Raw genomic sequence first — 13,348 nt, forward strand, 5'->3', positions numbered from 1 at the left:
AAGCGGTCAAAAGAGCAAGGCCGCTTTGGCGAGGCAAGTGGCCTATCGCTTGGGATGCCACCATCAGGACGACCGTTCTCCGGGAAGATCCTGCGTGCGCGAGAAAGCATGGTCAGTCAGTGTGTCCGGTCAAGCCCGCCTTCCGCCATGGAGGATCGCATCCGCATCGCGCGAAAGGGAGTTGAAACTACCGGGCCTGCTGTCATCTTCCGCTCGCCTAGAATGGCTGCTCGAGTCGGGCGCACGGCACCGCGGGTCAACCCTTTTGGCTGCCGATTTGAGCCGTCTGTTACACACTGTTCAAAGCCCTTGACGGGTCCGATGGCGAGACGACTTGCAGGCGTGGCTGGCTTCTGCTGAGACGTCGCAGCCCCTCTCTCCTAAATGGGTCGCCAAATGAGGCTTAGAAGAAGAGTAAACATTTGCTAATGCAGTGCAAGCATGTTGTTGGAACAGATGCTTCTTTCTTTTTTTGTTGCTGAAAATAAAAAAGGTTACAGCAGATAATTCAGTACAGAGTTCAATGAACAGTTAAATACTTAAATCTGTGTTTATACCGTTTTATTTTCATCTGAGACATGGTGATTACTTCATCATGTGCATATTCAACAGTGCCCGTATTCTACTTTCTAACCATATTCAACATTGAGATGATGCTAGAAAACGATCTTCTTTCAGTTGTCAAGAAGCAAGCAGAGATAAACTGGAACTGAAACACAAGTTGGCACTTACGCTCACAAGTCCCAGGTGACAAGAGCTGCTCGTGCAGAAAAGTCACCGTGCCATCCCCCGTAGCCACCTTCCCTGGTTAGCTTAGCCGTTCAAGATCACAAGATTCCCAGCTGCGGCGTAGAAAGACGGCTCCGGTGAGACTGACTAAAGCGAACGATAACAATATTTGACTTCACCAGCATTCAGTGAGAAGCCTGTTGGTTGCACGAGGATACCACATTCATACATACCCCATCACCACAGGTTCAGATCACACGCGGTTTACAGAGAAAAGTAACGAACCTCTTGTCATCCTGGGCCTACCCAGTGCGTGCCTATAAAAGCAAGTCATTGTTAAATAAGACCAACGCAGAAGGCCGGCAAGAGTGAGAGATCATCATCGTACCTCCAGGATGGCCGAGCCTCTGATAACCAACGGCAATGGAGCTGCTGAAGGGGGTGCTGCGGGCTCTGCGTTTGCGTCGGTGAAGGTGCCGCCACCGTCGCCGCCGAGGAGGCTGCAGAGGTTCGACTCCCTGCATATGGAGGCCGGGAAGATTCCTGGCGGCCACAGCTATGCGGCCAAGGTCTGTTCTTCCCTTGCTCTCTTCCTCGGTTCGACAGAAATCTTCATTTTTTTACAATACAAGCAAGGGAACTGCATCAAAAATTTCCGATTCCTGTTATGATGGGGTACTTTCTCATGACTGCAAAACCAGGAATTTTCAAAGAAAGATAACAGTCTGCACTTGTAACATTACAGACAGCACAGTTTTGTCAAGGACGGCTGCTACAAGTAACTAATGTATTATGATGTCAATCCATCATGGTAGACTTGTCACTTATGTGAAGTAACTAAACATACCAGCTGCTTCAGCATCATGAGCTTGCATAACCAAACAACCCAACATATTAATTAGCTGCTTTAGCATCTTATAAGCTTGCATAATCAAACAACTAAGCATATTAATTAGCTGCTTTCCTTGAGGTGAATGTAATATTTGCAATCTGACTGTGATTTTGCTCTCTTTCTTACCGCAAAGCAGGTTGGCTGGGCGACGACACTGCACTTGGCCTTCCAGAGCCTAGGTGTGGTTTATGGGGACATGGGAACTTCACCCCTCTATGTGTTCTCCAGCACCTTTACTGGTGGGATCAAGGACACAGATGACCTCCTTGGTGTCATGTCCCTGATTATCTATACTGTGCTTCTCCTTCCATTGATGAAATACTGCTTCATTGTCTTGAGAGCTAATGACAACGGCGATGGTAAGTAAATACCCTCCACTTATCTTCTGGACAAAACTTGTATGTTTATAGAGAAGACTTGTATGTTTACAGAGTACTGACAACCATTAGAAGTACTAGGGTCTGAGCATTAAGCACTTAGTTCCATAAAAAAGAAAATCCAAAATATGTGAGACCATGTAAATGCAAACAATATTTTGTTCAAGTGAGAGTTTGTCATATCTTATGAATTCACAACCTTTGCAGGTGGAACATTTGCACTTTATTCCTTGATATCTCGGTATGCTAGGATTAGCTTGATACCAAACCAGCAGGCTGAAGATGCAACAGTCTCTCACTACAAGTTAGAGTCCCCCACGAATCGTGTCAAGCGGGCTCATTGGATTAAGGAAAAGATGGAAAACAGCCCGAAATTTAAGGTCATACTTTTCCTAGTGACAATTCTAGCAACATCAATGGTTATTGGTGACGGTGTGCTCACTCCATGTATTTCAGGTGAGCATCCTTTCTTTCTTAAGCTCATCTCCCGAATTTCATTGCGGGAAATTAGGATTTCATGAGGGAGGAAAAGGGGGTCAGTATAAAATAACCCGCAATCCAACGGATAGTTAAAACATGTGGACACTTGAACAAATAATGTGCCATATCTACTTTATGAACTAATTAAATACATGCCCATGCTAAATAATTATTATTCAGATAAAATATGAAACAGAGAAATTACCATCCAGATTATAGTATTGAAGCAGCTTATTGTTCTGCTAGATGATAAAACACCCAATTTGCAGTGTAATATATTCATAAGCATGATTGCTTTCAGCTTAGCTAACAAAGTTTTTGGTATTTTACTATGTTGCAGTGCTTAGTGCAGTTACGGGAATCAAGCAATCAGCAAAGTCGTTAACTCAAGGTATACCCATCATAGGATGCATCTCCCTGTTTAGCAGTGAAAGTTACATCCATGTCACTATCTTAGGTTGCCAGTTTCATTTGATTCTTTTGATCTCATCAACAGGACAAATTGCTGGCATCGCAATCGGCATTCTGATCGTCCTCTTTCTTGTCCAGCGCTTTGGCACAGACAAAGTTGGTTACACATTTGGCCCAGTAATCTTTATATGGTTCATCTTAATTGCCGGCATTGGGATTTATAATTTGATCAAACATGATACTGGAATTCTGAAAGCATTCAACCCACAATACATAGTGGAATATTTCCAAAGAAATGGGAAGGACGGCTGGATTTCGCTTGGAGGTGTTATCTTATGCATTACAGGTATTTTCATGTCATGAGTTCAATACAGAACTCTGCAATTGTTCACCCTAAGATGTGAACTAATAGAATAGGCCCACAAGGTGCTGCATTGATCTTGAAAAAGGAATAAATGCTCCTTGTTTGTTCAGAAGTCCTGAAAATGGATATTGTGTCTTTTGTGAAATAGGAACCGAAGCAATGTTTGCTGACCTTGGTCACTTCAATGTGAGAGCAGTTCAGGTAATCAAGCAACTCATCTGAATAATTAGCCTTTTCATTATTTTGATTTGAGTGCGTGCACAGAAAGGGTGGTTGGAGAGGGAATAAACTCTGTGCAGTCATGCTTATGGAAAATAAATCCTTTCGAGTTATATAGAACTGTATTATGAAAAAAATTACTTTCCACGATCAATAAATTTGCAATTAATCTTATTCATGATTTTCCATTTATTCCACTTATACAATTAATATAAATTTTTATTGCACTGCAGATTGGCTTTTCTGCAGTTCTGCTCCCATCAGTATTGCTTGCTTACATGGGTCAGGCTGCATATCTTCGCATCCACCCTGAAGATGTTGCAGATACATTCTACAAATCAATCCCAGGTGAGATCATAAGAGGATCAGCTAAGAAATGGAATGAGTTAGGCACTGAAAGATTAATATTTAACAACAAACTCATTTATTTTGTCACAGGTCCATTATATTGGCCAACATTTGTGGTGGCCGTGGCTGCTGCTATAATTGCAAGCCAAGCTATGATTTCTGGTGCCTTTGCAATCATTGCTCAGTCCCAAGTTCTTGGTTGCTTTCCACGGGTTCGTGTCACTCACACCTCAAAAAAGTATCATGGGCAGGTCTACATCCCTGAGATCAACTATGCATTAATGATCTTATGTGTAGCTGTGACAGCTATTTTCCAAACTACAGACAAGATCGGCAATGCATATGGTAAGAAAATCTTCAACTCTATATAAAGAAAGGAGTAAATAATTCATTACCTGAAGATCATTTCTGCTATAAGATTGAGACATCTCATGCTTCTATTATTCCCTTACACAACTGTTGCATGTTATTTCTCTTAAGTATTCACCTGAAATTTCAATATAAACATAGATGCACCGAAGTTGCTCATAACATGATGTTTTCGCTCGTCTATTTGCCCAGATTGTCGGCAAGTAGTACGTTACTCGCAAATATGCTATATTGCCATTGCTGCTTAACCTGCCAAATCCAGAAAGAGTGAAATCATCATATGCTAATTGTGGAATTTAGCAAGAATATAAAAGTTTGTATGTAAGATGTGATAATGTCTGCATAGCCTGATCAATTGATGAAAATATACCAGATTGGTCCATTCTTCCAAATTCCAATGGCATCATGACCCATCAACTTATTTTTATAAAATCAAAGAAGTAACAACTAACAAGTATTATCCACATTCGAAATTCACTTTGTTACTTTCAGTAATAATGGAGTATCAGTTTTATGATAATAATATAATCATCATATGTGCAGGTATTGCTGTCGTCTTTGTGATGTTCATAACAACACTTCTAGTCACACTGGTAATGGCCATGATATGGAAGACAAGTCTGCTGTGGATTGCACTCTTTCCAATAATATTTGGCAGCGCAGAGCTCCTGTACTTATCCTCAGCATTCTACAAATTTGTAGAAGGTGGCTACTTGCCACTAGGTTTTGCAGCAATTTTGATGCTTATAATGGGCACATGGCACTATGTTCATGTTCATCGGTACAAATACGAGCTCAAGAACAAAGTGTCAAACAACTATGTGGCCGAGTTGGCAACAAGGCGAAATCTTGCTAGGCTGCCAGGAATAGGCGTTCTGTACTCTGAGCTTGTGCAAGGAATCCCACCCATACTGCCCCATTTGGTAGAAAAAGTACCTTCCATCCATTCAGTTCTTGTGATTATCTCAATAAAGTTCTTACCAATCAGCAATATAGAAACAAATGAGAGGTTCCTCTTCCGATACGTGGAGCCAAGAGAATACAGGGTATTCCGATGTGTGGTGCGCTATGGTTACAACAATAAAGTAGAAGATCCAAGAGAGTTCGAGAACTTGCTTATTGGGAACTTGAAGCAATTCATCCATCAAGAATCACTCTACAGCGAAAGTAGTCATTCCCTTGAAGGAGAAGATAATGCATTCGAAGAATCAGGAGATGCAATGGAGCCTTCTGTTGAAGTTCAAGACGCAAGGTTGCCGAAAAGGTTTTTAGATGGAATCACTGCTAGCCCAGTGAACGGGTTAATGGATGAGATAGAGTTTATTCAGAGAGGGATGGATGATGGTGTTGTCCATCTGCTGGGAGAAACTAACGTGGTGGCGGAGCAAGATGCCGGTTTGGTGAAGAAAATAATAGTTGACTACGCCTACAATTTCATGAGGAAGAACTTCAGGCAACCAGAGAAGATCACATGTGTTCCACATAACAGGCTGCTGCGGGTGGGAATGACATATGAGATCTAGAGAGATGCTCAGTGGATTGATCAAATTGACAATAGCTTCAGTTTTCTCAGTACCGAGTGCAGAAAGGATATGCAGAGGAAGATGGTGACCGCGTAAACAGTCTCCCTGACAGAACAGCAGAGGATGGACAGAGTTTCCGCGTACAAGTGGTGAAACTACAGTACATGCAATATGTATTTACCATATAATATTTTTGTTAGGGAAATTATACTGTATAAGTGTTTGTTAGCAGTAAGTATGCATAGCTGTCAAACCCCTAGTTTGGCCAACTCTTTGCCTTCTTTTTGGAAAACTCAAAATCTTAGTATGTGCAGTTGTACACAAAGATTGTAACCTACCGGCAAAAGTTAAACGAAGAATAAAGTATTGCTTTTGTACATTCATCTCAAATTGTGTATACAGCATGTTACGGATTGTATGCGGCCAGCACTTGGCACTTCAGACGTTTTTGTTTCCGAGGCAAGTCAAAAGATTTGGCAAACATGACAAAAAGAGGAAGAACTAATTGTGCCACCAACCGTGTGACTGTAAGAAATGGAAGGGCCAAAGTGCGGATTAAACAAATGTGCATCAGTTATCTTCAGACATTGTGTTCTCAGCAAACAAATCAAAAATTTATCGCCCTGCTCGATTTGAGGTCCGAAATCAGCAGGGGAAACCGTGAGATACGAGTACAAGAAAGCATCGGATTTGTGCACAGAACTAGTTCGACATGAGTCGATCCCAAACAGCCCACGAAGTTGAGAATAAGAGGTCCCGGCAGGCATTCCATCAAACATGTCACAGGCATTTGTCACGAGAAGCAAATACTGCGAGGTCGTATCGTATCCTTACCTATGCACTCCATTCCACCCGGGCGAATCCACACGCATATAGAGACCGATCGCTGCTTCCCTTTGCCACCAGTACTGTGCGATAATTCGCAAGGAAAGGATGCTTGGGTCAGCGTTGGAAGTTGGAACAGAAGAAAAATGGAAACGAGTCGAGGATGGCGGGTGAGGAGAAGAGACCGCTGGTCAGGAGCCAAGCACGCGCCAGCGCCGCCGCGAGGGAGGATCCGGCCACCGAGAGAGAGACGGCGGCGACGAGCCACCAGCCGATCGCCTCGGTGCTCCTGTGGCGCCTTTAATTTTTTGAGGCTGCTCCATCCTGTGCGCCATCCTATATCTCGCTTATAGCGAGACGTAGGGAAGCCTCGCGAGATGAGCCAGCCCAAGACGCGAGAGGCCACTGCCTCATCATTTTGTTGTTTCCTTCTCGTTTCTTCTACTTTTGACTATACTTCCAAATATTCTAAATAAATCTATTACAAAAATTACTGTACATACAATATTTTAAAGAATGTTAACCAAGCATTTGAGAATGTTAAATGTGCATATAGAAAGTGTTTCTCATGTATACGAAAAATATAAAATACGTGTGAACAAAGATGATCATGTATTTAAAATTTTTAATCAAGGATTTATAAAAATATCACACAAATATTTCAAAAATGTTAATAAAGCATTTGAACAATATAAAATTTGTATAGAAAAAATATTAATGATATATTAAAAAATTTAATTTTATATTTGAAAAATGTTAATCAAGCATTTGCAAATGCTAAATGTGTATAGAAAAAAATGTTGATCATGTATTAAAAATGTTAATCTTGTATTTAAAATATATTAAATGTGTATTAAAAATGTACAATGTGTATAGAAAAAATAAACATAAAAAATACAAGTTTTTAGAAAAATATTAATCATGTATTTCAAAATGCTAAACATGTATATAAAATTTATTTCTGATGTACACGAAAAATCTCGAATGTGTATTGAGAAAAGCTTACGTGTGTTGAGCAAGAAAAGAAACCACTGAAAATGGAAAAAACAAAGCAACCCAATAAAAGCAAGAAATGAAAATAAAGAAAATAGAAAACCAAAGAAACCAATGCAAAAGAATGGTAACCGTGAAAGAAACAAATTGGTGGACGTCGGCGGCTCCTCCCACGACGGATCCATCATCGACCGGCACCATCAAGGCTCCAGACTCCGACGAGGAAGAGTAGGACATGGGAGACGGCGGCGCCTTGAGTCCCGTGAGCCGGTGTGTGTCCCATGTCCTACTCTACCTCGCCGGTGACTGGAGCAACACTTGAAGGGTCGCAGCCGGTCGCTGGACCTGGCCGCGGCGGAGCCAGACGAGCTCCGCTTAGAGTCAATGGCGAAGCTGGAGGTATTCCTGGGTATTCCCTGGAATACCAAAGAATTTTGTGCAAAAAAAATTACTACATATATCAATATACATAGACTTACTTGGCCCAGCCCAAACACAACGACGCAGCGAGCCAGCGACGCGGGGCGCCAGATAGGAGCGAACAGACATATGGTCTCGCGCGCGAGTAGCAGACCGATCGAGCAGCGAGCACGTTCTTTCTCGAATCCCCTTTCCCTAACCTAGCGCTAGCTGAGGCTCCGGCGGCGGCGGCGAGCGATTCTGGTCCAGCGGCCGGCCTTCTCCTCTCGCCTCTCCCTCAGTTCCTCCCCTCCACTCCGGCCATCTCCCTCCCCAGCTCCCCTCCCCTCCGTCCGGTCCTCTCCTCCGCGGCTCCGCCAGGCGCCAGGCCGCCAGTCCGCCTCCGGCTTCCCCTGTTCCCCAGCGCGGCGGCTACCGGCCTCGGTGCTCAGTTCAGCACCGTCCAGCAGCAGCAGGCAGCAGGTCCGGCCTCGGTTCCTCACTTCCTCTGTTTCTTTTCCTCTGTTTCTAACAAATCTGTAGATAGTTCAGTGAGTGCTTGTAAATTTAAATTGAATTCTGATCCATTTGCTGCATATGATCATACATGATTGCTACTTGATTCATTTGCTGCATATTGTCAAGATTTCCATGGCAATTAAGCATGTTCATTTCTCATGTGCGTAAGGATAAAAGGTTTAGCAAGTTGAAGAATCTATGTGACCTTTCAGTTTTGATGGTTGAGACAAGAAAGAATGAACAATATTATATTGTTTACAAACTTCTTAAGTTGGTTCTCATTCTTCCGGTTGCCACTGCTAGTGTTGAGAGGGTATTTTCCTTGATGAAATACGTGAAGAATTCACTAAGAAACAAAATGGGTGATGAATATTTGAACAATTGCTTGGTTACATTCGTTGAGAGATAATTCTTCAGACAAGTAAAAGATGAGGATGTCATCAATCTCTTCCAGAAAGGGGATCGTAAAGTTATATTGTAATTTCCTTTGCTATTTGTAATTTTTCTTAATTGTTAGAGATATTGCGACAATGATATTTTGCTACTATTGTCGATACTAGCAAATATGCCCGTGCGTTGCAACGGGAGACAAAAAATTATGGCTCACCAAATAAACATGACTCAATATCCTGATGTATGAGCATACTCTATTTTAACATAGTGGCTCACCATGTTGCCATTTATTTTATTTTTCTCACCCTAGCCGATGATGGTCGCGATGTCCACGTGATCACAATGCATTCCGCGGTAAATCACAAGGCTATGAAATTTCCAGTGCATGCCACACTTATCATTATGTTGCGCAAGGGAACGTCTAAAACTTTAAAAACAAATCTCATTGACCATGAACTACTCCCAACGCCAAGATATATAAAGACTTTCGAAAAACTAATCAAATCCTAGACATAAAATACTTTTGAATCAGTGAACACTTTTCGAATCGACAATTTTGTTTTGAAATTTTTGATTTTCTCAAAAAATATCATGAACATTAGTTTTGTTTACAATTTTTTTAAATGTATGAACCGGTTTCGAATTCATTAACATTTTTTGACTCAACAAACATTTTTCCAATTGACGAACTTTTTTAGAAAAATTGGGGAACACATTTTTATTTTTATTTTTGTGAATGGATATTTTTTTCAGATTCCCGAATATGTTTTGATTACACGATCATTTTTTTCAAAATCATGAACATGATTTTATTTCCCGACCATTTTTTTCCAAAAATTGTGATTTTTTATAATTTTATGAACAGTTTTGCAAAAACACCAACATTTTTTGAATCTGCAAAACTTTATGATTTTCTAACATTTTGAATTCACATATATTTTTATGATTTCTCAAACATTTTTTTGAAAAGTTGCAACTTTTAGAATATTAAAATCCCGAATTAATTTAAATAAGAAATAAGAAATCATGAACATTAGTTTTGTTTACATTTTTTTAAATGTATGAACCAGTTTCAAATTCATTAACATTTTTTGACTCAACAAACATTTGTTCAATCGACGAACTTTTTAAAAAAATTGGGGACCAAATTTTTATTTTTATTTTGTGAATGGACATTTTTTTCAGATTCCCGAATATGTTTTGGATACATGATCATTTTTTCAAAATCATGAACATGATTTTATTTCCCGACCATTTTTTCAAAAAATTGTGATTTTTTATAATTTTGTGAACAGTTTTGCAAAAACACCATCATTTTTTGAATCTGCAAATTTTTTATGGTTTTCTAAACATTTGAATCTGCAAAATTTTGTTTTGAATTCACATATATTTTTATGATTTCTCAAACATTTTTTTGAAAACTTGCAACTTTTAGATTATTAAAATCCCGAAATAATTTAAATAACAAATAAGAAAAAAAACAAAATGAAAAAAGAAAAGATAAAAAAAAAACAAAAAAAAAAACAGGGGAGTAAAGCCCTGCACATGGGCCGGCCCATGAACGCATACATGGATTTGAAAACCTTAGGAGTTGCCACCTACTAACACTAGGCAGTTGCCATGTAGCGCTACAAAGAGACATGACAAAACAACATGTTCGGATAAAAAAGAGAGTTGCCATCTGTTTACAAGCACACTGGTGCACTTGCCGTGTACCCTGCAAAACACATGGCAACTGACATGTTCGGGTAAAAAAAAGAGAGAGTTGCCATCTGCTTACAAGCACACTAGGGCAGTTGCCATGTACACTGCAAAACGCATGGCAACTGGCAGTTTGGGTGTGGGAGAGAAGACGGGCGTGTGGGCGAGATGGCAAATGCCCGCACACCAGCCCTTGTGCGTGAGTGAAAACTGGTGTGTGGGTGAACTGCTAAACGCCCACACATAAACCTCTCCGTGTGGTGAAACAAACGTGTGGGCTACCGGATGAATGCCCACACACCAGCCCAGTCCTACGTGGCACTATAAATATGTCAAGATTCGTGCACCTATAAATGGACGCGGGTCCACGCGTGTGAGCGAGATGCAAATGTCCACACGTGTGGGCGTAAAGATATGGTCATTGACCGGTGGGCGTGCGCGTGGTGCGCCGTGCGCGCTTGCAAAGCACAAGCACACGTATACGGACGATATACGGACGAAGCACACGCGCACCACGCGCACGACGAAGCACACGCGCATCATTGCCCACCGGCTACTATTATCGATATACGCGACCACGGTTGCAAAGCACACGCGCACGGCTGCTACGTGCGCGCATACGACCGGTCGCCGTCGCCGTCGCCGTAGAACCGCATCGCGCTCGCACATTCGCCACGATTTCTTGGGTGATCCGAGGTAGGGACGGCCGCGAATGTTCCTAGAAACCTTAGCTCTGACAGGTGAGTCTCCTTGTAGCAGCAGCATGCCACCTTGTCCTCTTCTTCCCGTGGCTTTGGAGTCTACCTGGCTCTGCTGCTTGCAGCGCTGCGTTGGGACTCTCCTCATGCGTGCCTCTAAAAGCAACTCATCATCGTCGCTAAAGCAACACAAAAGGCCGGCCAGTGTGCAAGAGATCGCCATTCGTGCCTCGAGGATGGCCGAGCCTCTGAAAACGAGCAGCAATGGAGCTGCCGAAAGGGGTGCTGAAAACCCTGCCTCTGGGACGGCGAAGGCGCCGTCACCGTCGCCGTCGCCGGGGAGGCTACAGGGATTCGACTCCCTGCATATGGAGGCTGAAAGGATTCCCGGTGGCCCAAGCCACGCCGCCAAGGTCTGTTCTTCCCTCCCGCTTCTTTGAATGGGCCGGCAACAAGCCTTCGCTTTCCGACAAGCAAGCTTAGGGAACGGCATCAGTGTTTGCAGATCCTGTCTCTTTCCGCGATAAACCGCAACCAAGAACTCCTCACACACAGGGATAACAGTATGGACTATAGCAAAGTTTATCAAGGAAGACCGCTAAAAGTGCTTTATTAGGCCTTGTACAATTAAGTGTTTGGAGATGTGTCTATTGCAGAAACAAACAAGTAGAAAAAACCGACCTATTTTTATAAACACCTTGCTAAGCATCTTGCATTGTACAAGATCTTTCATATGTCGTTTAGCTACTAGTCATGCTATATGCTTCATCGAATGTCCTTTAGCATCTTACTTGATTTTGTACACCCATTTTGGCTTTATAATTGTTTGGCACATCAAAAGGCTTCGCGTACGGTTGTTTCAGATCAACTATGCCAGTTCCTTCATATATGTGTTTTTCAGTTTCTCTGGTTCTTAGATGCTTAGAACATCTCTAGCAGACCCCGTATAAGGCCGATCCGCAAAACACGTTTGCAGTTCACGGAAAAACGGCTTTGCGAGCCGACGCGGGTGGCCGTAGAGTCAGACCCCGCAAAACGGACATGTAAAAAGGATATTCGTGAAATATGCTCTTTTACGGTCGGCTTTGCGCGGTCTGCTCGGGCGCCGCTCCCGCCGGCCCGTAAATCCGAAATTTGTAATTCAATTTCGCACAAGAAAATACATTTCTTTGCTTTTTCAATGGCATTGGATATATAATACTTCACCAAATCTTTGCTAGAATAGCAAGACCAAAGAAAACAAGAACCACAATTATGCATTTTAGAAGATATCCAACTTTCATAACTGCTCTCACTAGTTGGACCAATATCTTCTTCATGCATTTGTCGTTGATCTACGGATCCTTGATTTTGCATTCTTCATTCTTCTTTTTTGGTTCTAAAGAAGTAGCTTCTCCTCTACTTTCTTCTCTAATTGCACATGCAGCCGCATCAGCTTCAATTCTACTAAGGAGTGCACGGACATCTATTAAGTTCCTTCTATCAATAAATTAATGTATTCTCCTTCCCAAAACCAAAATGAGCATCCATCTTTCTACACACATGACGATGTTCAAAATGAGCTATCGCATTGAACCGAAGAATACGATGACAAAGCCGAATGAAAACAACACATACCCCGTAGTTTTCGCATTTGAAGAACACCCATCCGGGGTGCTTCGACGTGCCTGAAGTTAGCCACAGCACTATCCGCGTGCAGTCGTCTCACTATATGAGCGGCATCAGCGAGCCGCAGAGCCGCTGTGCGAGTGCCAAGCCCGGCGGACGGTCGGCCGAATCCCTGCCGGTGAACCGTCTGCGGCAGCTACAGGACTAACTCGTACCTGCATGCGGCGATGGGCTTTGCCGGGGCTGCGTGGGGTGCTCCCCAACCAATCCATCATTTGGCGCAGCTATCGGTGGCCGGAAAAGCCAAATCCGGCCACTCGCGTCAAACGACCACCGATCTGCAACTTTCCTACCCGCCGACACATGAGGGAGTGGTCGAGGGTAACCTCGGGCGTGTGGCGGCCTTCTGGCGTGATCCCCCAGCCTACTTTCACCGGAATCGTGGCCGGCGGCCCGGCGAGGGGGAGAGAGGCGGTGGTGGGTGGAGAAAAGCGCGGGCT

The 13,348-nt window shown here is 42.7% G+C and overlaps 2 protein-coding genes and 1 long non-coding RNA gene across 4 annotated transcripts in view; 2 read left to right on the forward strand and 1 right to left on the reverse strand.

Annotated features, from left to right (window-relative positions):
* The first annotated feature begins 1,096 nt into the window (after positions 1-1,096).
* Positions 1,097-6,095, forward strand: LOC119270222 (potassium transporter 5-like). Of its 2 annotated transcripts, XM_037552203.1 has the most exons (9): positions 1,097-1,298; positions 1,758-1,980; positions 2,206-2,454; positions 2,819-2,869; positions 2,975-3,235; positions 3,402-3,454; positions 3,706-3,820; positions 3,911-4,165; positions 4,733-6,095. In XM_037552203.1, exons 1-9 carry the CDS (start codon positions 1,125-1,127, stop codon positions 5,710-5,712), a joined length of 2,361 nt encoding a protein of 786 aa, XP_037408100.1. In that variant the 5' UTR covers positions 1,097-1,124; the 3' UTR covers positions 5,713-6,095. The 2 variants fall into 2 exon arrangements, with proteins under 2 accessions (XP_037408100.1, XP_037408099.1); XM_037552202.1 differs by having other exon boundaries at positions 3,706-4,165.
* On the reverse strand, positions 4,182-6,834 carry LOC119270223. The gene is made up of 3 exons (XR_005133995.1): positions 6,723-6,834; positions 6,547-6,620; positions 4,182-4,438 (listed from the first exon to the last, which is right to left on the reverse strand). It is a non-coding gene; the product is annotated as an uncharacterized LOC119270223 (long non-coding RNA).
* A 4,642-nt stretch (positions 6,835-11,476) lies between these two features.
* The window catches only part of LOC119272920 (potassium transporter 5-like), a 9,251-nt gene continuing 7,379 nt past the window's right edge, over positions 11,477-13,348 (forward strand). Inside the window, exon 1 of the mRNA XM_037554267.1 lies at positions 11,477-11,653. Within this exon, the coding sequence (XP_037410164.1) occupies positions 11,477-11,653 (177 nt within the window). The remainder of the gene's footprint in view (positions 11,654-13,348) is intronic.

Source organism: Triticum dicoccoides, chromosome 3A (assembly GCF_002162155.2).
Source record: "Triticum dicoccoides isolate Atlit2015 ecotype Zavitan chromosome 3A, WEW_v2.0, whole genome shotgun sequence".
Classification (NCBI taxonomy): Eukaryota; Viridiplantae; Streptophyta; class Magnoliopsida; order Poales; family Poaceae; genus Triticum; species Triticum dicoccoides.

Bases quoted from the DNA above. Each gene is read 5' to 3' on its own strand.
- LOC119270222 (XM_037552202.1), top strand. From the start codon at position 1,125: ATGGCCGAGCCTCTGATAACCAACGGCAATGGAGCTGCTGAAGGGGGT. The intron at 2,455-2,818 runs GTGAGCATCCTT...ACTATGTTGCAG, and splicing joins GCTCACTCCATGTATTTCAG to TGCTTAGTGCAGTTACGGGA. The intron at 2,870-2,974 runs GTATACCCATCA...TCTCATCAACAG, and splicing joins AGCAAAGTCGTTAACTCAAG to GACAAATTGCTGGCATCGCA.